Genomic DNA, 25,173 nt, shown 5'->3' on the forward strand with positions numbered 1-25,173 from the left:
TGTACCATTACATCCCTAGCTCACTACTCTGTAATTATTGAGTTGCAGTATGTCCCTTGAAAGGAAGGACACTATCAGTACTAGGGCTGAGCCAGGGTTCTGGGTCACATCCTGGCTGTGAGACCCTGGCAATTGCCGCCCTAATCTGTGATGTGAGGTTGGCACCACGGCATAGGACCCCAAGAAACATGACCCAAGTCAGTATCTATAGTGGTGTGGATCATATTTTACACATCTAAGACACCACCATGAGGAAGATAAACTGTTATATCAAGTATTTATGGAAGAGGGAAAAAGACAGCCAATCCTAACCTCTCCCAGTACCTGAGATTCACCTGGTTTGTGACCTGCAATAACCCTGTGTGACACAGACAACATGGAGGCAAGGCTTCTTAAAATCTTGGATGCTGCTTTATTTAACAAAGGGGCTGTTTCCACAAGCCAGGCCAGCAGAGGGCTGTGGGGGCCCCAGTTCAGTCTTCCAAGGGCAAGGCCAGGAAGCCTCACCATGGGGGTAGGGGTAGGGGACACTGTTTCCTCCTGGGGCCCTGGCAGGGCTCCCGCCTGGTGGCAGCCAGGGTAGACGGTGGGTACCAGCACCGCCATCTCAGGAAGGCACTTTCAGCTTTGGGGTCCCCAGGAAGAACTGTAGGACACGGTCAGCCAGGAGCGCCAGGCAGAAGTCCAGAAGCAGGACCTGGGCGATGACGAGCTTGAACTGTTAAGAGCAGAGAGGGCTGATGAGTTGGGGACCTGTGGACAGGTCCTTGTAGGTGGGCCCAGGCTGAGCCCCAGATGTACCTCTGCAGGGCCACTCACCTCCACAGGGATGTCCACGAGACCAAACTGGCTGTTGAAGTCAGGTGAGGAGCCGAGGAGCAGGCCAACAATGGCCAGGAGTGACACAGCCAGGCTCCACACCAGGGGCTTATTCTCAGGAAGGCTCTCCATGAAGGGTGGGCCCTGTGGGGACAGAGGGACAGATGGCTGCATGTGGTAGGGGCCAAGAGGACATGTAGCAGGGTGTGCTGGGCAAGAGGCCAAATCTCACCTTATAGTTGATGGCGAAGGTGGCCATCTGCATGGCCATGGCCATGATGTACACAGTGCTGTTGACCAGGGTCGGTTCAAACTCCTTGTACAGGTCCACAAACTGCTCCCGCCTGTAGAGATGCCGGGGGGTGGGAAGAACCCCTCCCCTGCTCATGAACCCACTATGGCTCCTTGGTACCCCATCCAAGATGACCCCCAGGCTCTTATAAACATCTGCACACATATCCTCCTGCCACTCCCAACCACAGACATTACTTCCTCTGGGGACAATACTTACTTCCCAGGGCTTCGGGCCTGGGCCTCACTGTACAGGTAGACAAGGCTCAGGAAGTGCACAAAGAACTGGAGCATAACCGTGAGGATTGTATATAGGTTGAAGATATTGGGCAGGGGTCGCTCTCGAGACAGGGTCTTCAGGGGCTGCAGCAGAAGGGTTGGGGGGTGGGGTCAAGGCCTGGCTTGTCCTAGGACCACTCTACCCTTTCCCTCCTGGGAGGCCTTGTACAGATAGTGGTCACAAAATGCTAGGGTGATGCTGGCACTGCTGCCCTAGTCTGGATCCTCTGTCTATACACTCCCCACAGCAGCCTTGGGAGTCTTAAAGTCAAAAGCACATCCTATTCTCTTTGTTCCAATTCACCCATTTCTGCTGTAACAGAACCCACTCAAAGCCCTTCCTGGGGCCCATGAGGTATCCATGGATTAGCCCTACCAACCTCCCAACCTCTGGCCACTGGGGTATCAGCCCGTGCATGCCAGGGACTTTATGCTCAGTTCTTGATTGCCAGCAGTGCCCTCTTTATGAGTGGGCCTGAAGATCAGCATGGCATAGGACTCCATAAGGAGGTCCCATGTAGCCTGTGACCCACTTAGTTTTTTTCTTTTGGTACTGGGGATTGAACCCAGGGGAGCTTAACCACTGAGCTACATCCCCAGCCCTTTTTTGTGTTTTATTTAGAGAAAGGGCCTCACTAAATTGCAGGGGATGGCTTTGAATTCACGATCCTTCTGCCTCAGCCTCCCGAGCCGTTGGGATTACAGACGTGCGACAACACGCCCGGCTTTCACTTAGTTTTTTTTCAGGGCCCTGCATATCCTCTGAGTGCTTTTGGTAATTGTTTCCCCACCTGACCTCTCCTTGCCTATGGATTCTGGCTGAATCAAGACCCCAGCCTGTAAATTGTGGGGACCCCAAGGTATGCCACTCAGAGGTATCCTGGAATCTTGGCCTGCACCTGCCCTGCTGGTACATACTATACTATCCCAGACACAGCTTCTGGGCCCTGGATCCCCAACTATAACACAGAAATAAGAGTTCTCATTTCAGGGGCTGCTGTGAGGGTGAAAGGATAGCACATGTCAGGGCTTTTAACAGTCGGCCCTAGCTGGCCCTTGTGTCCCTGGCCTTCCAGCACCTCCAGGGCCTACCTTGGAACGAGAGATGAAGAGGAAGCAGCCAGCTAGTAGCAGCCCCTGCAGCGTGGCCTGGAAGTCGCTGAACTTGACACCTTCAAGGTACAAGACACTCTGGCTATAGGCCAGGATGAGGGCATTGAGTGCCAGGATCTTGAACATCTGCAGTGTGGTTACCAATGTGCAACGGCCCTGCTTGATCACGTGGCAGACTGTGGGGTGAGAAAAAGCAGGTGTGGGTGGGGTGCAGTGAAGGGATGGGCATGGGCTTAATGGTGGGTGCTGGGACTCACTGCACTGGATGGATGAGAGCTTAGAGGTGAACGGTGCTGCGATGCTGGCGTCCCCCAATTTCACAATAGGTGTGCTTTCATCCTCGAGGTCCCGCAGCACCTGGCTTAGGCGGTCCTGTGGGTTGGATGGCAGAGGATCAGCCCTGGCCAAAGTGGGTACCAGCATCTCCCTCCAGAGACTCACCCTTTGGGAAGTTGGTGGTTCCTCAGAAGGTGGAAGCCCCGACCTCTGCTTGGCCGTCCTGGAGGTGGCCCTAATACCACTGTTGTTCAGAACTGGGCTGTCCCGGGGCCGCCGTCGCCGCTCAACGACTCTCTCAGGGGCATTGGCAAGGAGTGCTACACCTGGTAAGGCAACAGGAACAGGGGGTAAGAGAGGTCCTGAGAAATGGACTCCAGTGTATTTGTTCATGGCAGAACTGGACATGCCAGCCTCAGAATCTTTCATCTGACCTCCCTAAGGAGACCTCAGAAGATGTCCATTTCGCTTTCAATAAACTACAAAGAAAGAAAAACAAAATCCACAACAAAAAAAGAAAACAAAAGCCACAACAAATACAACGAAAAATCACACTACAGAAAGTTACAACTACACTTTTTCCAAAAAAACTTACTGCCCAAGGAGGATAACAGGAGGAAGACAATCCTTCATGCAATTCTTTAATAGGTAAAGCAATGGAACAATGGAAAACCTCAGAAACTACTTTAGGTTGACCTATTTTATATTTTATTTAGAGACAAGAGTCTTACTGAGTTGCTTAGCGCCTCGCTATTTCTGAGGCTGGCTTTGAACTCACGATCCTCCTGTCTTAGCTTTTTGAGCCACTAGGATTACAGGCGTGTGCCACTATGCTTGGCTTAAAGTTTAACTTAACGCTGGTGTCCCTTTGACAGAGATCTCTGTCTATGTAGCACCAGCAATCATTTCAGACCCTGGTTTTCTGAGTTGCCTTCCCCATTTGCCCCATCTCTCCCAAACTCTGTTCCTGTCTCTTGCACCACTTTGATGTCTGAATCATGGTGCCCCCCCCCCCCAATCCCTTGCACTGCTTCCTCACAGGAAGTGGTGCCTTCGTGACTACCCATGCGTAATCAAGGCCAAGTTTTCTTGCACAGTAATATGTGCCCAACACCAGAACCCTGAAGGGACAAACAGCTGCCAGCTACTATCAGGGCTCACCCACATCGGCGTGCTTCAGGGCGCCCACGTCGTTAGTGCCATCCCCACACATGAGGGTCACGTAGCCCAGCTCCTTCAGACTGGTGATGACAAATTCCTGCATGACAGAGGCATGCTGAGTGAGGGCTGTGTGCCCACTCACAGGGTCCCCAGCACCCCTGTCTCCCTAGTACCCTGCACGCACCTTCTGTTTGGGGGCCACACGGGCAAACACCTGTACGTGGGGGATGATGTGGAGTAGCTGCTGGGGGTCGGTGGCCTGAAGGTGGGCCAGGCCATCACCTGTGAGGCACAGTGCATGCTCCAGGGCCAATGTCTTTGGGGAGCCCCGGGACAGGGGTAGCACGATGCTGCCATCAATGGAACGCCACTCGCACATTTGGCCTGTGGGGCATCCAAGGTCAGGGAAGAGTGCTCAGCTACTCAGACTCTCCTCTCTAGAATCTCTCATCTTCCAACACCACCCCACTTCACCCCACCCCTGCCGACCTGAACCCTAGACACTTGGACCAATACCATAACTCACCAAATACTTGCTCCTGCTCCTGCTCCAGGCACTCCACAGAGAATATTCACTGAACTCTTAGGTATAGCTGAGGGAACTAAGAACCTGAGCCTGAGCTATTTGCTTAAGATTACATGATGGGGCCAGATGCAAACCCAGACAGCCTGATCTCAGAAGTGAAACCACCCTTCACCTTGTGCAAAGCACCCTTGACATCAATCCCTCACCTAATGAACTCCCATCTTCATTGCCTGCCTGAAACCTGATTTTCCTAGGACAGCCTCCCTTCCTGCTCTGAGAATGCTCTCATGTTGTGTGCTTTCTTTCTCTTTTTCCAGAACTTGGCCTTGGCTTGGATGCAGAGTTGAGGACGAAGAGGCCAGGGCAGCCCACTCCACAATGAACCACTCACCCTGGAAATGTCTCAAGTGGGAGGGAAACCAAGCTCCTCCTGGGTTTTGTTATGGCTGTTTAGACCAGCTTTATTGTCAACAATAGTTCTGACTGTTCCCTCTGGGCCACCTGTCCACAATCCTGGGGTTCTAGGATTGAGCTTTCTAAGGGGCAGCTGGCTAGTTGCAGGAGCCAGCCTGGTTAGACCCTACCCAGCAACTATCTAGCCCTGTAAACATTTGCCACCCATAGCCCTGTGATGCCATTGCGCCGTGTAACTCCTCTCATGATTCTCTGTTGCACCTACCCAGGTCCTGCACTGAGCACACCCCATGCCCAGTGACATCAAGTGAACTTGGCCAAGTAGGTTCACTTCCAAACCTCTGTTTCCTTGGGTACAAAACAGGGCAACAATAGCTGCCTTAGTAGTTGGCCTTCCCCTCTGAGGTGTGGGCAAGATAAACTGTACTGTGCAATGTGGGACAGGTTAGGACTGACATGGTAACATGCACCAAGCCATCTACCTGGGGATTGGTCATATTGAGCACTTGGCAGATGATGGCATCATTGGGTGCTGGGGAGCCCAGCAGATCCAAACTTGGGTAAAGAGTACTTGTACAGGGGCAGCCTGCTGGGCCCAAGATAGCTACGAGGAGGTGGCCAGTGAGCCAGTGTGGCTAGAGCAGCAGCCAGTGACACTGGGAACATGCAGAAAACCCAAGCTAGTGTGACCACCAGTGCCTCATTACTGTAAATAAACAATGCAGATCCTGGAACCAGTGTCCCAGTCACTGCCTGTAAGCTGCTCAATGACCTGGGGCTGTGATCAGCAATACCACCATGGCAATGGGTGACTGAGGATACTGCTATCACTGAGGCAGGCTGCTGGGACAGGAGCTGTTCCTGGCCTAGGGTCTCCCCTGTATCCCTTCCCTGTGCCAGAGCCTCACCTTTGTCTGAGGGAGGCTGCAGGATGAGCGTGTGGGCCTTTTCAATGAAGTGCAACTCCTGGGCCACGTGGCAGGCAGTGAGTGGGTTGTCGCCTGTGATCATGACCACCTTGGGGAGACAAGGGTGAAGGTTTAGCAAGGTAGGCCTGGCTGGGCAGAACCCCAGCCTGGAGAACTGGCCATCACATCTCTAAGACGAGATATGGAGGGAGGTCAGTCCTCTAAGGTTGACCCCAAATGGGGCTTGGGGCCACAATCCACCCGACCCCATTTGGGTGCTGCACAAACGATGTGTATGTGAGTCTGAGTCCTGAGAATATCCATAAATTATTTTCAATCCCAATTCTCCATAACTTTTGTTTACAATACAAATTAAGCATCAGCCTCTGTATAGACCCTCTTGGCTTGGTAGTTTCCTATGGGAGGAACATTCTGGCAATGGGAAGGATGGACTGTGACCTCTGAGAGCCTGGTAGGAACCAATCAGCCTGTCATGGAATTGCTACCCCTGGGACTGACTACCTATCTCCCACAACCTAAAAAAACTTCTCAAGTTTCAAAACAGAAAAAAACAAACCACCAGAGACAGACAAAAACAACTAGGAAAAGGGTAGGGTGCAACTCAGTGATAGAGTACTTGCTGAGCATATGCAAGGCCCTGGGTTCTGCTCCAACACTGTAAAAAACATAACAAAACCATCAGGACAGACAGGAGCCACCACCCTCATTTCCCTCGCCACCAGCTTTAGCTTTAAGCTTCTTTTTCTCTAGGACAGGGCTGGTGTGGGGGAGTGGGGAGAACAGCCCCTGCTTCCCAGGGATACTGGGAGATGTGTGGAGGTGACATGAAAAGAGCCAAGAGTGTCCTAGAGTGTCCTCTGGTTGGGACAGAGTGAGCACTGCAGGTATGACTGCACCTGGCTAAAATCTCACTATTGAGACTATAAGGCTGACATTGTTCTCTGCTGCCACCTCCCTGGCCCATGCCATACCCGATGGGATGCATTCTGAATCTCTCGAATAACAGCCTTGGAGTCAGCCTTGAGCGGGCAGGAGACCACGATGAAACCGACAAACTTGAGGCTGCATTCCAGGGCTTCACGCTTGACCTCCCGGGCCTGTGGACAGATGTGAGGTACCTTTACCATCGGTTCCTCTGCCAGTCCCCACTTGGCACTTACCGTAGTAGAGTGGAGATAACAGTCCCTTCCTCAGGAACTAGAGCTTCATGTAACAGTGCTGGGTGTGGGGGATGGAAGGAAAGATCCTGTCCTTAAAGGACAGTTAGGCTAGGGTCAGGGGAGGCATAAGGAAGATGCTAGGCATTCTTGAGGGATGGAGTCTGGCAGTAGTTGGTGCCTAGGTTTTTGGATCATGCCTCTAACTTCTGGTTGTGGACATGGGCATATCATGGAACCCTTAAGGCTTAGCTTCCAAGTCAATAAGGTTGGGACTCTTTCCTGTAGCCAATTACCCTTATCTACCCTGTACCTTCAGGGAACTCCCAAGATACCGAGAGAAAGAGATGATAAAAGAGAATCACAGAAAACAGAGTACTGAGTGCTACCACAGAGATGGGGAAATGGGGTGGATAGGGTTCGAGATGGCATCTGGGGGCATGGGGAAGGCTTCAGAGATCATGGCTCTTGAAAAAGGCAAGGGCCTGTGCCACTGGGGAGCAGAGGGCTCCAGATTCAGGAGCAAGACAGTGACCACAAGGAAGAACACGTGCTGACTCATGTGCTGGCTATGAGCCTAGACTTGAACTGGGGCCCTGCACACAATGCTACAACCTGACATTAAGTTCTAGAAGGATGCTGAGAATGTATGTAAGCAGCCTGAATAAGGGCCAAGGGACAGCAGGCAAAGGGGAAGCTGTGGCATTGGACGGGGGAGAAGAATTTTTGGATGAAGAGATGTGGGCTGAAAGCTGAGGATGCTGCTAAGACCTTTCAGCGACCAGGAAGTATGGAAGGGAAGGAATGCGGCTGGGAGATGGGAATCTGCAACACCTGCCACTCCCTAAGGAGGATACACAGGACATGCCAGAGTGGGGACAGGAGATGAAGCCCAGATGTGCTCCAGGTGACACAGTCCCATGGTTGAAATCTGAGATATAAGGTAGAAGCTGGAGGAAGGGAGGTGACAGGAGGATGGCAGATGAAAAGCCTAGCACCTTACCTGCTGGTGGGTAAGGTGCCCTAGCTCCTTGTACCCCAGTGCGAGGACGCGGGCTCCTTCTCGTGAGATCTCAGTGTGGATGTGGTGGTAGTCAGACGGGCACTGGGAAAACTGCAGGGAATGCAGGGGGATGTCACTGTCTGTCCCTTGCCCTCCCCACCTCTCTCCAGGACCAGGGCAGGCTCACCATGGAGTGCAGGGTTTCAGGGGCCCCCTTCACAGCCGCGATGTAGCAGAGGTCAGTGGAGCCGAGCTTCTCATAGGAGGCGAGCACGGACATTCGTTTTAGGGCACTGGCAAAATGAAAGCGCTGGTGAATTTTCAGCCCCTGAGTTTTAATACTTCGGGGGAATACTTTCTCATCTGGAAACAAATAAGTACGAGTCCTGAGGGGCTTTGCTCCAAAGAGGCAGCCAAGCCCCCACCTCTCCGCCCAGCCTCCCCACCTCCTTCCCTCCCGGGGGCCAGAGCTGGGAGCATGCTAGCACTGTGGCTTCTGCCAGAACAGTGTGGATTCCAATCCAGGAGGACACCCAAGGATATGGACTGTCCCGGGACTGAGGTGAGCCTGTGCCCACTGGTCTAGGCTAACACTACAGTTGTGGGCCCACCTGCCCAAAGAGAGGTAACCCGTGACAGCCTGAAACTCTAGCCCCTCACCTTTGGTCAGTGTCCAGTCCACGGCTGTAAGCATGGCCTTCTCAAGGGGGTCACCCACAAGGGTGCCATCATCAAGCTGCATAAGGGAGTGGCATGAGGCCAGGGCACGGTGTGTTTCTACAGGGATGCTGGACACTGGGGTCACCTCCTTCCCATCTCTGCAAGGACGGGGAGTAGCTGGTTATAGGATAGAGGCAAACCAGTTGGAGCTGTACCTCTACCAGGGGAAGGACCCCAGGAATTCCAGAAAGGGACAGTGGGATGCATCCTAACAAAGCACTTGTTCTGTGTCAGTCACTGAGGCTACCCTGGATAGGAGTCTGGGTCCTCATGAGACTGTACCAGCCTCACAGAAGGCCCGAGAGATCGTGTATTGTGCATGAAGTCACATGGCTGGTGTGGAGTGGAGGTTGGGCTGGCTGCTCTGGGACTGAACTGAGCCCTCATGCTGATACACTTATTCTAATAGAGGACAACAGGGGGAACCCCAGGAAGCAGACCTTTGAGGCAGGGCTTCTGGCAGGTCTTCACTTCAAGGGTCTGGGCTAAACTGTTTATCCCTTGATTTCCCAGAAGCCCCTTTGCTGGGCACCCTTAAGGCCCACAGTCTCTGACACTCACCTTAGCCCAGCCACACCACGCACCACTAAGCTGTCACTGGTCAAGGTTCCTGTCTTGTCAAAGCAGCACACCTCGACCTTGCCCGCAAAGGGGATCCGGAAGGGCTCCGTGCAATACATGTCTGAGGAGTGGGAGTCAAAAGTCAGGGATCCCATCAAGATCCAGTGTAGTCAGTACCCCAGCACCACCTTTCACACTCACAGAGCTTGGCCAGGGCAATGAGGGAGGTGTTGACAGCTAGGGACAGCTCGATGGGAAGTTCAGGGGGTACAACCGAGGTGAGGATCAGGGTGCACTCCAGAAACAGCTTGTAGCGGTTCCGGCTGGGGTCCTTGGTGCCTGCAGAGACAGGGCCTACCAGTCTGAAAGCCAAGAGGGCAGGGTCTCAAAGAGGGGTAGGGCCATGTTGCTTACCTTCAATCCACACATAGGCAGCCGCTGCAATGGCAAAGACCAGGAGGAAAAGGATAAAAATGAAGGTCTCCAGGTTGTTTGCGGTCACCCTCTTGACCCCAAAGAGAATTGTGCGCAGCAGCTTGCCCTAGAGGGATAGAAAGACAGAAGCCTTTTCTGGTGGGAGACCTGCAAGAGAATGATGGTCTTCCCTGCCTGAGAGCATCAAGGCCAGATTTTCTATATTCTGGGGTTGAAAAGGGTCAATATTTCAGCCGTCCAGTACCAACCCTGGGGCCCGTCCTCCCTAGCCCTGGTCAAAGCCTCACACCTGGGAAGTGTTGAATCCAGTACGCAGGACATAAGCCACACATCCATTGTCAACCGCTGGGGAGACAAACAGAGCCATTGTCATTCAAGTACCTCATGATCAAGCAGATGTGGGGAGGAGGGGTTGGGAGACAGGGTACCCTCAGACACCCCTGAGGCACCTACGCTTCAGGCCTGTGGTGGCCTTCTGTGGGGGTATGTGTTGTACCACCTTGGTGCCCCCAAAGATGACATGGAGCCGGGAGTCAGCTTGGAGGTCCAGCACCCGGTCTGGGTTAAGGTCTTCAATTGGCTCCTAGGCGGGGAAGAAAGATGAAAGGTCTTGACGGTCAACCCCCACTTTAGACTCCTTGGTGAGAGTCTCTGGAGAGCTACACACTGAGGCTGGGATGAACCAGTCTGACCCCATGGGTTTTTGTGCCTGATCTAGCAAATTCCACCCAGCCCTCAGGTCTCTGCCTTCACCAGAGACAACAGGCCTTTCCCTGTCTTCTCTCTGCATACATGTGCAGCACTGATACCCCATGACCCCACACCTGGCCTCTACGAGGAACCTCCTGGTTTCTCTTCGCCTGCCTTAGTCTAACATCCCAAGGTGTCTGATATACACCAGACGTCTGCAGTTTCTCACTTCCACTCCCTAATACTACCCAACACCCTCCCCCCGTCCATGGCATTAACTTGAGCCCACTTTGCCTCCTCCATCTGTGCCTGGAAAGGACCCCAGCTCAACCACTCTTGGCCCACACACCAAAGTGGACTGAGGACCCCCCATCCCCCAAGCACCTTCATTTGTGGCACCGACTCCCCTGTGAGCATGGCCTCGTCCACGATGCAGCGGCCCCGCAGCAGCAGCACATCACAGGGCACTAGGTTTTCCTGGGGGGAGCGGCCTGTGGGGGAAGAGTGAGAGAACTGGCCAGTGGCCCTGAGGAAGGGGCTTCCACCTAGATATAACAGAAACAGGTCTCACCGATGGAGACAATGTCCCCGGGAACAATCTCATCACTGGCAATGGGCCTCCACTTGCGGTTTCGGTAGACCTATATGGGGGTGTGTTTGTCAGTACAAAAGACACACCTATGCTATGCTTACCCCAAGAATGGGCAAGGATGCCCCCACCCCAGACATCCCTGCTGGTTGTACCTGTATCATGTGGGGCTTATTGCCCATCTTCCGGATCTCTGACATGTTCCGCATCTGTTGCTGCACCAACGAGGCCTCAAAAGCCACCAGCATGGACAGTGTGAAGACACTGTAGTACCAGTATTCATCCAGACACCAGAGCCCCACGCAGAACACCTGTGGGACACTGGACTGTCCAACCTTGCTCACCTGTCCTGCCCCTTGGAACCCTGTGCACCTGAGGGATACAAGTTCCACCCACAGGCTCTGACCCATGAGGACAGGGAGGTTTGGGGATTTGGAGGTGGCAGACAGACTTGTACTGGCTGTGAAAGACCCAAGGGAGAGGACAGGAATAAGGACCAGACCTGCTCCTTTACCTGAAAGACAAAGAAGGGGGCTGTGGCTCTCTCCTTAAAAAGCTCAGAGAAGTCAGGCACCACCATCTCAGCCCTGCAAAAGACCACACCCCACATCCAGTTACTGATGCAAAGCACTGAGGTACAAAGACCCTATCCTTGACACCTCCACCTGGGGACACTGTAGGCCTCCAGGAGAAACAGGAGCCAGGTATGGTAAGCTTCCAGATAGGAAGCCCACTAAGCCATGATTCCTCCTTGGCTCTGTTGTGCCCAGTGCTGACACACTGGCCACATAGTCCTCTGCTCTGCAGAACCCAGGCTTCAGAATCTGCAACAGGCTCTTCTGGCATCACCCACCTAGAGGGCCTGGGGCAAGATCAGAACCCTGCCACCTGGTCAGGTGAAACAACAAATAGAAGAGTGACCAAACAAGGGGAGCCCTGAAGTTGCAGAGGCGGTACTGATAGCTGGGAACTGGCAGTGCTTTTCCTTTTTGGGTTCTCCTGGGGGTCTAAAATACAGAGCCTCAGTCCTACCCCCAGTGGAACTAGGATTACCTATCTTCCCGAATAAAATCCCTGGAATTCAGAGAGCTTGGCTCAAGGGCATCTTCTGTGGCACTGTATGGTAGCCCAGTCTAAGGCCCAACCAATGAGGGAATGAAGGGACATGCCCAGATATAATGGGATGCGAGATGATGAAAGAATGATCCCACTGTTGTAAAAACAACCCATAACAACATGGCTCCCATCCTGTATCCTGTTAGGGGCCTCTACTCAAGGGAAAATGTCATGAAATAAAATATCTATGCCACTTCATTTATGTGGCCCACCTCAGGCTAGGGGAGATGGTAAATGCTTCTTCGAAATCTTCACCTTACATAGACAGTCATGGTAAACACCTTTATAATTTCCTGAAAATCACTGCACCAGTAAAGAATTCCTTGAGATATCTTGTACGTTTCTAGGTAGAGGACCATTGCCACAATGGCCAGGATGGGAGCTTGACAGGGTCTGAAGTCCAGCTTCATGCTGTCCCTTCCTGGATGCATGTCAGCACATGTGGTTTTGGTAAAGATTGAAGGAGAAAGTGCATATGGAGCATCTGTCATTCTACTCAGTACAAAAGAATAGCCATTATGACCATCAATGCCATTCTTTTTTTACTTGGGATGAAATTCAGGGTCTTCCACACATGGGTTCTACCAGTGAGCTCCACCTCTGGCCCTACTAAAATCCTTTTCTGTGTGTGTGTGTGTGGCAGGGTGCTGGGTATCCAACCCAGGGTCTTGCTTTTGCTAGGCAAATGCCGTACCACTGGGCTATATCCCCAGGTTTTCCTCAGGCTGGCTTGAACTCACAATCCTCCCACTTCAGCCTCTTGAGTAGCTGGGATTACAGGTGTGTACCATAACATACCTGGCTAGGGACAAAAGTTTAAAGAACAAATTTAAAAGAGGAAATTGCAAGAACAAAATAAAAACTGCTGCTGAGGAAGGCCATGGACCACGCTCCCTTGAGAAGTAGCATGTTTAAGAGTCTCACACCATGGGGCAAGGGTCTTCATTCTAGGCCCTCTGGCAATTTGTGTCAGCAGACAAGTTTGAGGGAGACAGAGTACAGCATGTTTCTCAAAGGTGCCATGTTTACCTGATACGTTTGCTTAAAGGCAGATACCTGTCTCACATCCTGGACACCCTAAGCAGGGAGCAGAGCAGGGTAGAAATGCCAAAGGGGCCGGCAACAGAGACTCACTTGTTGCTCCCAAATTTCTTCTCAGCTGCTCGGATCTCTGCATCTTCCTGGAACCCTCTGTTGCTCTGATAATATGAGAAGGTGTTTCCCACAGGAAAGGACACAGGGAGGAATTGCTTTTTCTCAAGAGGATCATAGGAATACTTGATCTTTTGGAATTCAAAGGACAGCACCTCAAGCCCATCTTCACCCTGCAGTAGAAGGTATGGTTGTGACAGAGGACTCTGACCTGAGAGATATCAGTATCCAGGAATCCCTCCCAACCCCTTGATCTGGGTGGCCCAGTAGGTGGTCCCTACCTCATCACGATGCAGGGCCACGAGCTCCGTGGAGCCATTGTTGGGGGTCGGTACCACTTTTACGAAGGTCGCTTTGCTAGGGTTGTATTCCTGCCAGAGGCAAAGCATTGCCACTGAGCCCTTTTCAAGCCATGGGTCCACAGCTCCCATGGGTGGGGGCATGTGGGCACAGCAGCTGCATGGGTCATGTTCCAAACATATCACTGGGCTCTGACACTGGCCTGGCCATTTTCCAGCCTGTCACTGTATAAGGGGCACCACCTCACTGTGCCCCTGACCCCATATCATGAAACTGGAGTCATGGATAGCACCCAACACCCAGGGCTGTGAATCAACTCACATGTTCCTAGCATGTATGAAGCCCTACGTTTGATCTCAACACAAAGGAAAAACAAAAACAAAAAGAGGAAGAATGATAGCTGGCACTTAGTACAAGCTCCCTCACAGCCCACCCCTTACCACTCTTGTCTCTCTCCCATCCCTTATTCTTGTTGTGTAGTCTAACACACAAGGTTTATCCATGTCTGAACAAAGGGCCTTGGTATATACCCTTTTCTCTACCTGGAACACATCATACAGTTGGCTCCCCTGATGCCTTCAGGCCTTTACTTATATGTCACCCTCTCAGAAGCCCCTCCTGGCTGCCCCACCTAAAGTTCCCTGGCAATGGCCCCATGCTTATCTCACTGTTGTCTCTTTTTCTTGTGGTGTTGGAGATCAAACTCAGGGACTTGAACATGCTAGGCAAGTGCTGTACCATTGAGCTACACCCTCATCCTTTTTTGGTTATTTTATTTTGAGATAGGGTTGCCTAGGCTGGCCTCAAATCTGTAATAGAGCAGCTGGGATTTCAGGCAGTGCCTCAATGTTATCTCTTTTTAGCATCAACTGCTGAGAACGAGTTATTTCTCCCACCAATGCCACAAAGGCAGTTGACTTTGCCTGTTCTGTTCGTGCTGTTTACCTAAGACACAGGAAGTACTCCCTCAATCCTGTGTGCTGTATTCTTTCCATGGCTGCTGTTAGACCCTCCTTTTCTGCTAGACCCTGTGATGACTGGGGGGGAGAAGAAGGGGATAGGAGCATGGTCATGACAAACTGCCATGAAGGGAGTAGACTAGACACGGTAGCAGGCATAAAACAGCAGTAAATATATAACTACGAACTCTGGTAATGCCATGAGAAAAAAGTAGAAAATACATGGTGCTGACTCCATGGTAGGCACTTTGCAGATGTCATTTCAGCTCTTTATAATTGCACTTGGAGGTAGGTGTTACTGTTCTCACTTTACAGGAGGGAGAAACTGAAACTCAGAGAGTAGAATCACCCATCTGAGTTGTGATGCAAACCCAGATCAGTCTCTCCTAACTCCAAGGCTGTTTAGCTCCTCCCTGGAAAGGAAGTTCACAGCTACACTGTTTTAGCTGAAGACCAAAGGGCAGCTAAAAGCCAGTGAGGGTGGATGGAGAATGTCACAATCCTCAAATCCCCTTCCTTTAATTGTCTATTGCTGGGGTCTTTCATTGAACCAACAGAAGTCACCAAGCCCAGAAGTTTCTCCCCTGGGATGTTTTATTGGAGGGGAGAATGGGTTCACACTGTGAGGAGAAAGAGGATCCAATGCACATTAAGAGCCAAAGAAGGTGGCTCTATCTCATCCTGAAACTCCTGTTGCTGTCCCCTTTTCCTCTTCTTGAGGTCAACACACACCTGGGATTAGAAGGGAGTTTCACTGGAGGCAGACCTCAGGGTCCAGGGCTCCAAATGTTATGAGGCAGGCACAGCAGGTGGTGGTGTAGTCACTGGATGTCAACTGCCAATCTAGGGCAGTTCATGGTCACCACCTTCTGTAGCAGCACTCATTCATTTAGAACTCTGGACTGAGGGTCACATGCACTGCCTTGCAACTGTATTCTGAGTAGTCCTCACCATCACCACCCTTAAAGATAGTCATTATGAGACTTCAAGCTATTAAGCTGCTTACTCACAAATAGCTCACTTTAAACATTGCAACTCACTGCATTTCATGCTTTTTTGATCTAGCATAGCTAGGAGGCTGAACATTTGCACAGCGTTACTTGGTTATAGGACCAGGCATCACAGATGGGGGGAACCCACCCCACAGATCTAGCCTCACACTTTGAAAATCAAAATAGGAGACATTCCAGAAGGCAGGCAGGACTGTTTCTGGAGAAACAACAGAGTACTTGACAGTGTGGAAGCTAGCACTAACACGTCCTATCAAACAGCAACATATGCTGAGCCCTGCACAAGTCTTACAGGTATGAAATTATTGAATTTAAATTAATGTACCCTGAGAAAACGAAATAAATCCACACCTGGATCGCACAGCAAGTCAGCAACAGGGTCAAGATTAAGCCTGAGCCAAAGGGTAGAGGGCGCCAATGGGGACTCAGTCCTAGCAGATGGGGAGGATCCGGACGTGCTGGGGACCTACAAGATTGCTGCAGCTGGGATGCGTGGCGAGGCCCAACTGAGCCAGGGGTCGGGCTTGTGCGCGCGCACTTACCGGGGTGCAGGTGAGCGCGCAGTGCGCGTGCACGGACCAATGCCCCGAGAGGACGGTGAGCGCGTGCGCGAGGCAGATAGTGGCCAGCACAAGCAGCGCGGCCTCGGGGATCTGAGCCCAGCTACTGCCCCAGCCCCAGCAACCGGCGGCCGCAGCGCCCAACCACGCTGGGTAGAGCAGACCCGCGAACGGCAGCACGGTGAGGCGCCGCAGCATAGCGAGCCGCCGGTATGGCCATACAGCGGCAACCAGTTCGTCGCCGCTTGCTATGAGTGCTGGCCCGGCAGCAAGGAGCGCGTGCGGCTGCAGCCCAGGCTTGGGCTGCCCGTCGGGCCGGGCCCTACAAGACCCGGCCCCGCAGGGCACCGTGTTGCCCACCGCCGCCATCTTTCCCAGCGCCGCGCTCGTTTCCGGGCAGAGGCACCGCCTCACTTCCGATATGTTACTTCCGGTGAACCCCGATCACCGCCATGGTAGACCTGGCAGTAGGAAGCACCAGGGCAACCAGGAAGGCTGGGTCCGGAAGTGGTTACTCAGGGAGCCGCCATAACAGCCTACGGTCGGAAGGAGAGAAAAGGCGTCGCCATGACAGGGCCTCAAAGCCCTAAATCGGCCTTCCCCCGCTGCCACGCCGGATTATGACCGGAAAGGACAAAGCAGGGAGGGCAGGCTGAGCGCCACCATGACAACCTGAACAGGAAGAGGCGAGCCTTCCTTGGAGACTTCACCAGCTCCGGCCATGAGGGACGGAGCCTGGAGAGTGAGAAGAAGGGGCCGGTCTAGGAAGAGGGGAGTTGAGGGAGTGGGTCCGTTACGGGGCGTGGCCTGTCATGAGGGCGGGGCTTGTGAGGGAGGGGATGGGATGCCTCTCCTCCTGGACTGGCCGGACTACAGAGCCGACGTAGAACACAGCTATGCTATACCTGATCAGAGCGTAATTTAACAGACACATACACTCTAAAGTCACTAGTTTAAAATTAGAAAGTGAAAATTGGTGATTATGTGAAATTATATATTATGATGTATTACTCAACTGTAGTGTTGCACAAATGCTATTATTTGAACACAACTAAAATAGGTCTACTAAACACTGCAAATTAATAGTAATTAATAGGATGAAACAATTAGTACGTGTGAGAAAATAATAAAATTTTAAATGTATCTGTTATGGAAATTTCTCTTAATTCCTTTTAAGATTTTTTTATTGCATGTTTCAATTTCGTGGGCTCTATTGTTGGGTTTTGGTTTTGCTTCTGTTTTTTGTGGTTCTTGTTAACCTGGGCCGTGGGTGTGCTAGGCAAGCACTCTACCAACTGAGTTACATCCCCAGCTCCTATTGTTGGGTATTCCTTTTTTTTTTTTAAAGTTGTTGATGAACCTTTATTTTATTCATTTATATTTATATGTGATGCTTAGAATCGTAAGTCATTGCCTCACACAAGCTAGGCAAGCCCTCCACCACTGAGCCACAACCCCAGCCCCTGTTGTGTATTCTTAAGATACATACATTTAAAACTTCATAAGTCCATATCAGTGGTGCATACTGATTATCCTAGGGACTAGAGAGGCAGGAGAATTGAAAGTTCAAGGCCATCCTGGGTAACTTATTAGCAAGACCTTGTCTTAAATAAAAAAATAAATAGCCAACTCCTTAACACCACATAAATCTCTCTTTTCCCATCCCAAATACATACATATAGGGTCATGTCTTAAGTTAAATATATGTCAAAAATTCTTTTTTTGTGTGTGTGTGGTGATTCTAGGGATTCAGCATGGCCTTGTGCAGACTGCACAAGCTACATTCATAGCCCATTCCAAAAGAAAGATTTATTATTATTATTTTTTTAATTTTTAGACAGGGTCTTACTAAAATTGCCCAGTCTGGCTTCAAATTTGCGAACCTCTTGTCTCATCCTCCCAAGTAACCGGGATTGTAGACCTATGCCACTGCTCAAAAATGTATCTAAGTTGATGTGGTATGTGTCTTTAATCCTAGCTATTCAGGAGGCTGAAGCAGGAGGATTGTAAATTCAAGGCCAGCCTTGAAAATTTAGTAAGACCCTGTCTAAAAATAAAATTTAAAAGGAGTGGGGGTGTGGCTAGTGGTAGAGTGCTTGCCTAGCTTGTGTGAGGCCCTGGGTTGGATCCTCAGGACTGCAGGGTAAAAAGTGCATTTAATACACCTAACTTAAGACTTGATATACCTTAGCAACACAATTCATTGTAGAGAATCAGTTGTTTCCCCTTGTGATCACATAGCTAACTGGGATCTGCAAACTGCTGCCCTTCTCAGCATCATGAGAGAGTATCATACTGCACATAACTAACCTGAGGGAAAAAAATTAAAATTCAAAATTTGATGTATAGTTTCTACTGAAACTTAATTTTCAAACTGTTATAAACTTGAACTTTTGTAAGTCGGGATCCATCCATAATTCATGTTGCTTAGATGTATCATTATTTGCTCCAACACGAAGCGTGACTTTCCATTTAGAGAGCATGTGTAATCTGGCATGTTTTCACAAATAATGTCTGGGTTTTGGACTAGATATGTAGCTCAGTGGTAGAGTGCTTCCCTAACATGCATGAGATTAACAGAGAAGGAATAGGAAACTGTAACTTTAAATCTAGGAAGCTCTATGAACACCCTCACGATTATTCCCAAGGCTGTTTTCCTCTAGATATAAATTATTAATAAGCCCATGAATCTTAGAGTATTATGAGTCCAGTTAGTTCATGCATACATACATTGCTATGCTAGCTTACACAATCTATTTTTCAGACTAAATAAAAGCAATGGAAAAATTTTGGAGACTTATGAGTACATTCCAGATTCTTATCTATAAACTAGATGATGTCAACCTAGAGTTCCTGAAAGAACCAGACCACTGTAACCTGCCCTGTGCTCCATGATTAAGACAGTTGAGTTCACCATGTTGTCACTACCTTCACACATTTCTCATGTTCACTATTTATAAAGTTTATTTTCAAAGAAAAACAGGAGATCCCCAAAGCACATGTTGCTTTGAAATACCTATAATCCTCCCTTTGAGGGCATAAAAAAATCCTGCTCCATTGTTTCCTAAATAAATCTTTCAATGTTTCTCTTCTGACCTGTCCTGAAATTTCTTTTTGTGGCAAGAGTCAACCAGCCAGGGCTGAGTGGAGGTCTCCTTCTCCCTTCTGGGGGACCTCCTTAATCCTTATCCAGTGACATAATCACCCAGCAGTGTGGGAACTGAGTGCCCTCTCCACCCAATCTAGTATCTCCATGAGAAAAGTTCTTTTGTTTCCTCTACTGTGATGGGGCAGCACAAAGTTCTGGTCAGGATATGTGGACTGGGGGATGCTGAGGAATACAGCAGGTCTGACTCCCTTTTGGCTATGATGGTGGCTCTGGGTAGGTAACCTGTGATCAAACAGGAAGAATGGCCAGGCACTGAGTGGTATTGCACCAAGGGCTCCAAGATTGGGAATAGCCAGAAGATCCTGGGATGCAATTGTCAGGTGTAGGCACCTGTGAGGTCTCTTAGGTAACACTCATGTTTTCAGAAGATAATGGCTGCACCAATTCAAATGCACCCTTCTCTGTTCTCCACAGTCAAAGAGGGCTGCCAAGCCAGGCCTGAGAATACTGGGTGCTATATGTGTTTGCTTCTCTAACACCACCAGCCATTTTCCCTCCTATTGCACTCCACAACATGGCACCATCCAAACATCTGCCGCCCTCTGCCCCACCCAAACACTGTCCCTGTCACCATCCCCTGTCTAATGCTTCTTAAGTAGGAAGTGGCAACCCAGCCCTACAAATCCTGGGCTCTAATCAACTCTCAGGATGCACAGGATGCAGGTGTGACCACCTCTCAGTGACACTGAAGGTGTGGGCTTCACCCCCTTGCCTTTACACATTCATTCTGGGAGGCCCTGGCAATACACACACGCCCTCCATAATGGGAGTGGCAGCAGGTCCCACCTCTGCTAGTAGTTCAAATCTCTGTAGGTGCCTGATCTCTTCCTGCTCTCCCTTTGACCTCTGTGAGCCCAGGCAGATTTGTGTCTCCAAAGTGGTACAAGGAAGAGGCAGCTCAACCAATCAGACCCCACAAGGGACCAGAGTCAGGCCTGTGGTGTTCTACAAGGTCACCAGCAATAGCTCAAGTCAGTCACTTGTAGTGCAGTGCACCTGCACAGGCTGGTCAGTTTCTTCAGGCCTCACAGGAAAGCTGGTTGATTGTCACTTCCCTGTGCAACTATCTCTAAGCAGTCACTGTTCATCAGCAGGTATGTATGCTGGCTAGACAAATTTGTTTGTTTATCCAACTTTAAAAAAAATATTTAGTTGCGAATAGATTTTTTACTTTATTTGTTTATTTATATGAGGTGCTGATGATCAAACCCAGGGTATCTCACATGCCAGGCAAGCACTCTACCACTGAGCCACAACCCCAGTCCTTTATCCAACTTTTGATGTTTATTTATGTATCTATCCAACTCTATTTTTTTTTTTTTTTTGGTACCAGAGATTGAATCCAGGGGCCTTAAGCATTGAGTAATATCTCTTGCCTTTTTAAAAAAATATATATAGAGAGAGAGACTGGGTCTAGTTGAGTTGCTTAGGGCCTCACTAAATTGCTGAGGCTGGCTTTGAACTAGTGATCTTCCTGCTTCACCCTCCTGAGCTGTTAGGATTAGGCATGTGCCACTGCACTTGGCTCTATCCAACTTTTGATGAATATTTCAGCTAATTTCAGATTTTATCTAGTAAGAATAAAACTCATGAAAATACACATTCAAGTATTTGTAAGAGCATATGATATCGTGTGTCTAGGAAATTTTAGAAATTTAGTATATGACATCGTATCTCTAGGAAATTTTATTCTTCTTAGAGGCAAAATGATTGGGTGTTGTGTAGGTAGATGTTTAACTTCTTCAGAAAATGCCAAACTCTTTACCAAAGTGCTGGTTCCATTTTATATCACTGGCAGGTGTGAGAGTTGTTCCACATCCTCATCAACATTTGATATAGTCAGGCTTTATAACTTAAGACTTCCAAGTAGGAAATTTAAATTCTTTTTTTTTAAATTATTTTTTATTTTTTTTAAAGAGAGAGTGAGAGAGGAGAGAGAGAGAGAGAGAGAGAATTTTTAATATTTATTTTTTAGTTCTCGGTGGACACAACATCTTTGTTGGTATGTGGTGCTGAGGATCGAACCCAGGCCGCACGCATGCCAGGCGAGCGCGCTACCGCTTGAGCCACATCCCCAGCCCAAGTTTAAATTCTTAATGGTGGTGTACATATGTATTTGCCTAATGAATAATGTTGTCCAATGACATTTCACGGTCTTATATCACACTGATACATATCCTGTAGTTAAGTGTTTATTGCATTTGTTTTTAGATTATTAGTTCTTGAGATTCTTCATATATTCTGGATATAATATTTTATTTGATTATCATTTGTAAACATTTTATCCCAACCTATGGCAACACTTTAAAATTCTTTAGCAGTATCTTAAAAAACACAGAGAGGGCTGGGGATATAGCTCAGTTGGTAGAATGGTTGCCTCATATGCACAAGGCCCTGGGTTCAATCCTTAGCACACACACACAAAACAAAACAAAACAAAACAAAAAAATCAGAGGTTCTTGATTTTTTAAATTTGGTTTATTGAGGAGAATCTTTTTTTTTCTTTTTTTCTTTTCTTTTTTTTTTTTTTTTTTTTGGGGGGTGGTGCTGGGGATTGGATCCAGGGCCTTGTGCATGAGGCTAGCAACTGAGCTATATGCCCACCCTTCTTGACTTATTTTTGAGACAGAGTCTCCTGGTATTGTCCAGACTGGCTTTTTTTTCTTTTTTTTTTTTGAATTTTTAATATTTATTTATTTTTTTAGTTCTTGGCGGACACAACATCTTTGTTGGTATGTGGTGCTGAGGATCGAACCCGGGCCACACGCATGCCAGGCGAGCGCGCTACCGCTTGAGCCACATCCCCAGCCCCAGACTGGCTTTGAACTCCTGCTGCTTCATCTTCTTGAGACTTTAGGCATGTGCTGCTGTGCCCAGCAAAAGTTCTTACTTTTGATGAAGCTTAATTTGAAAACTTTTAAACTGGTTCTGTGTTTTTGTCATACCCAGTGTGTGTGTGTATGTGTGTGTGTGTTACTGAGGGCCCTGTGCATGTACATGATTTACCACTGCAAAACACCCCCAAGCCTTATATGTACAAATATCTTACCTAATGTAGAGTTGAATAGTTTTTTAAATTTTTTTTTTTAGTTCTAGTTGGACACAATACCTTTATTTTATTTATTTATTATTTTTATGTGGTGCTGAGGATCGAACCCAGGGCCTCACATGTGTGAAGTAAGTGCTCTGCCACTAAGTCGCAACCCCAGCCCAAGTTGAATAGTTTTATCCATATTTTCTTTGTCAGTATAAAAATTTAGGTTATACATTTAGATCTATGATTCATATTGAGTTAATATTTGTACATGTTGTGAGGCATAGATCCATGTTCTTTATTTTTGTAAATGCATATTCTATTGCTGAGTATTGTTGAAAGAGAATTTTCTACTGCATTGTCCACTTCAATGAAAACAATACTTGACCACATGTGAGGGTGTATTTCTGGGATTTCTGGGCCCTTTTTTCTATTCCATTGGTGTATATATCTATTGTTATGACAAATGCACACTGTCTTGATTATAGGTTTTTAAATTAAGCTTTATAGATTCTTAAATTAAGCACTGTTATATTCACCGAAGCTTCATTTTCTTATTTTGTTCAGAATTGCTTGTTTATTCCAGGTCCTTTGCATTTCCATGTTAAGTTTATATTTTTTTTTTTAAAGAGAGAGTGAGAGAGGAGAAAGAGAGAGAGAATTTTTAATATTTATTTTTAGTTCTCGGCGGACACAACATCTTTGTTGGTATGTGGTCTGAGGATCGAACCCGGGCCGCACACACGCCAGGCGAGCGCGCTACCGCTTGAGCCACATCCCCAGCCCCAATGTTAAGTTTATAAACCCATAATGTATTGTTATTATTCTTGTTTTACAGTGTTAACGATTTCTTATTTTTTATTTTTATTTTTTGGTTCTGGAGTTAAAGCCAGGCTCTCCTGCATGCTAAGCATATGCTTTGCCACTGAGCTACATCCCTAGCTCCTCAAAGATCTTTTAAAAATATTTAAGTATAGTAAAAATCTTTGGTATTACCAAGACTACTTGAATTGTCATTTCTGGTGCTCTTCTTTCTTCTTTGTATGTCTAGACTTTTTTTTCTCTTCAGGGATTCCTTTGACATTTCTTATAGAGTTAGAATGCTGGTTGCAAATTCTTTCATTAAGTCTAAACAAAGCACTTATTTCCCTTCATTGAATAGCTATTCTTGGTTGGGTATAGGATTTTAAGATGGTATAATTACTCTTTTGGTTCTTGTTCCCCTGTCTTATGATTTCATTATTTCTATTAAGTATGTTCTCAACTGTATCTGTGCTTCCTTTGCTTCTCTATAGTGAATATGTCTTTTTTCTCTATTTATTTTAATGAATTTTTCTTTCTCCCTGGCTTGAAGCATGATGATATGCCTTGCTGTAAATTTTTTTTTTTTTTATAAATCTTCTGTTTGTAGTTTAATGGTCTTTTTGGATCTTTGGTTTTATACTTTATTCCTAATTTGAAAAATGTGGAGCCATTATTTATCCAAATATTTTTTTCTGTCCTTCCCTGCTTTCAAGGAGTCCAATGATAAGCATATTATGGCATTTGTAATTGTACCAATACACAGTTCACTGATGTTTTGTTCATTTTATCCATCCCTTTTCTCTGCATTTTGTTGTTATATTTTCTGTGGCTAAATCTTGAACTTTACTCATCTTTTCATCTTTCCTGTTTTAATTCCTTCCTGTGGAAAACAAATGAGCTGATCCTGCAGTGGAGGCAAAAGCCAAGCCTGGGAAACATTCCTTGCCAAAAGGTGAGGATGTGAACAGCCTTGATACTGGGCTCTGACATCAATAGTTATCAGATGTTCCAGTACAATGGGTTTTCTGGGTACAGCAGGATAGTCGCAGGATGTTCCTAATACTGTAACAACAGGATAGACACCAAATGTTCTAACTCTGCAACTTTTTAGTGCACAAAGAAGCCTCTTGATAACTCAGAAGTGTTAAACAATTTACAAAGCTTCTGTAGTTTAACTTTTTGATAATGAGACCCTGTATAATAAACATGAGCTAATTCTGGGTCACTGTTACTCTGTTGGAGGACAGTGTCTCTCCTGGCTCCAGCTTTGCTTTAAAATGTCTCTGTGTTTTTCTTTGTTTCTATGCTTCTTTAAAAAATATTATTTTAGGGCTGGGGATGTGGCTCAAGCGGTAGCGCGCTCGCCTGGCATGCGTGCTGCCCGGGTTCGATCCTCAGCACCACATACAAACAAAGATGATGTGTCTGCCGAAAACTAAAAAATAAATATTAAAATTCTCTCTTTCTCTCTCTCTCAAAAAAAAAGTTTAAAAAATTATTTTATTTGTGGATGGACACAATAACTTTATTTTATTTGTTTATGTGTATTTTTTATGTGGTGATGAAGATCAAACCCACAGGCACTGGGCAAGCACTCTACCACTGAGCTGTACCCCAGCCCCATGTCTCTGTGCTTTTCTTATCTCCTGTCACACCTACTTGAGATCCGTTGTTGATGCTGAGCAAGTTGTGGCACCTTCTAGTGTATTTTTTCCGGTGTATTTATAAGTAGTTTTCATATCTATTAGTTTGATTTGGTTTTTGTTTTGAGTTTTAAGCATTTTGTGGTAAAATATTCATCCATAAATTTTTCATTTTAACATTTTATGTGTCTAACTCGGTTTCATTAAGTTTATTCATAAGGTCACATAACAATTTTTGCTACCCCTAAAACTCTCATCATTTCAAACAAATTCTGTACCCATTGATTGCATCTGCTTTGTTTTTCATGACAATGAGTTTTATCAAATGATTTTTCTGTATCAGTAGAGCTGACCATGTGGGTTTTTTCCCTTTTTAATGTCGGATACTATAGTGATTGCTTTCATGTTGACCCATTCTTGCATTCTGGGAGTAAATACAACATACATTTATTTATTTAAAAAA

The 25,173-nt window shown here is 47.8% G+C and overlaps 1 protein-coding gene across 3 annotated transcripts; it reads right to left on the reverse strand.

Annotated features, from left to right (window-relative positions):
- Positions 1 to 389: 389 nt before the first annotated feature.
- Positions 390 to 16,843, reverse strand: ATP13A1 (ATPase 13A1). 3 transcript variants are annotated; one of them, XM_081285173.1, is made up of 26 exons: positions 16,043 to 16,842; positions 13,513 to 13,602; positions 13,214 to 13,404; positions 11,478 to 11,550; positions 11,119 to 11,274; positions 10,946 to 11,015; positions 10,759 to 10,865; positions 10,138 to 10,267; positions 9,974 to 10,029; positions 9,664 to 9,790; positions 9,451 to 9,588; positions 9,250 to 9,370; positions 8,629 to 8,786; positions 8,156 to 8,331; positions 7,969 to 8,079; positions 6,780 to 6,905; positions 5,788 to 5,896; positions 4,124 to 4,323; positions 3,940 to 4,036; positions 2,944 to 3,104; positions 2,760 to 2,874; positions 2,482 to 2,678; positions 1,331 to 1,473; positions 1,052 to 1,163; positions 820 to 963; positions 390 to 718 (listed from the first exon to the last, which is right to left on the reverse strand). In XM_081285173.1, exons 1-26 carry the CDS (start codon positions 16,427 to 16,429, stop codon positions 608 to 610), a joined length of 3,606 nt encoding a protein of 1,201 aa, XP_081141299.1. In that variant the 5' UTR covers positions 16,430 to 16,842; the 3' UTR covers positions 390 to 607. The 3 variants fall into 3 exon arrangements, with proteins under 3 accessions (XP_081141299.1, XP_081141298.1, XP_081141300.1); XM_081285172.1 differs by having other exon boundaries at positions 2,760 to 3,104; positions 16,043 to 16,596; positions 16,733 to 16,749; XM_081285174.1 differs by lacking the exon at positions 13,513 to 13,602 and having other exon boundaries at positions 16,043 to 16,843.
- Between the last annotated feature and the right edge of the window lie 8,330 nt (positions 16,844 to 25,173).

This window comes from Spermophilus citellus (genome assembly GCF_964194105.1).
Source record: "Spermophilus citellus genome assembly, chromosome: 3".
Lineage (NCBI taxonomy): Eukaryota > Metazoa > Chordata > Mammalia > Rodentia > Sciuridae > Spermophilus > Spermophilus citellus.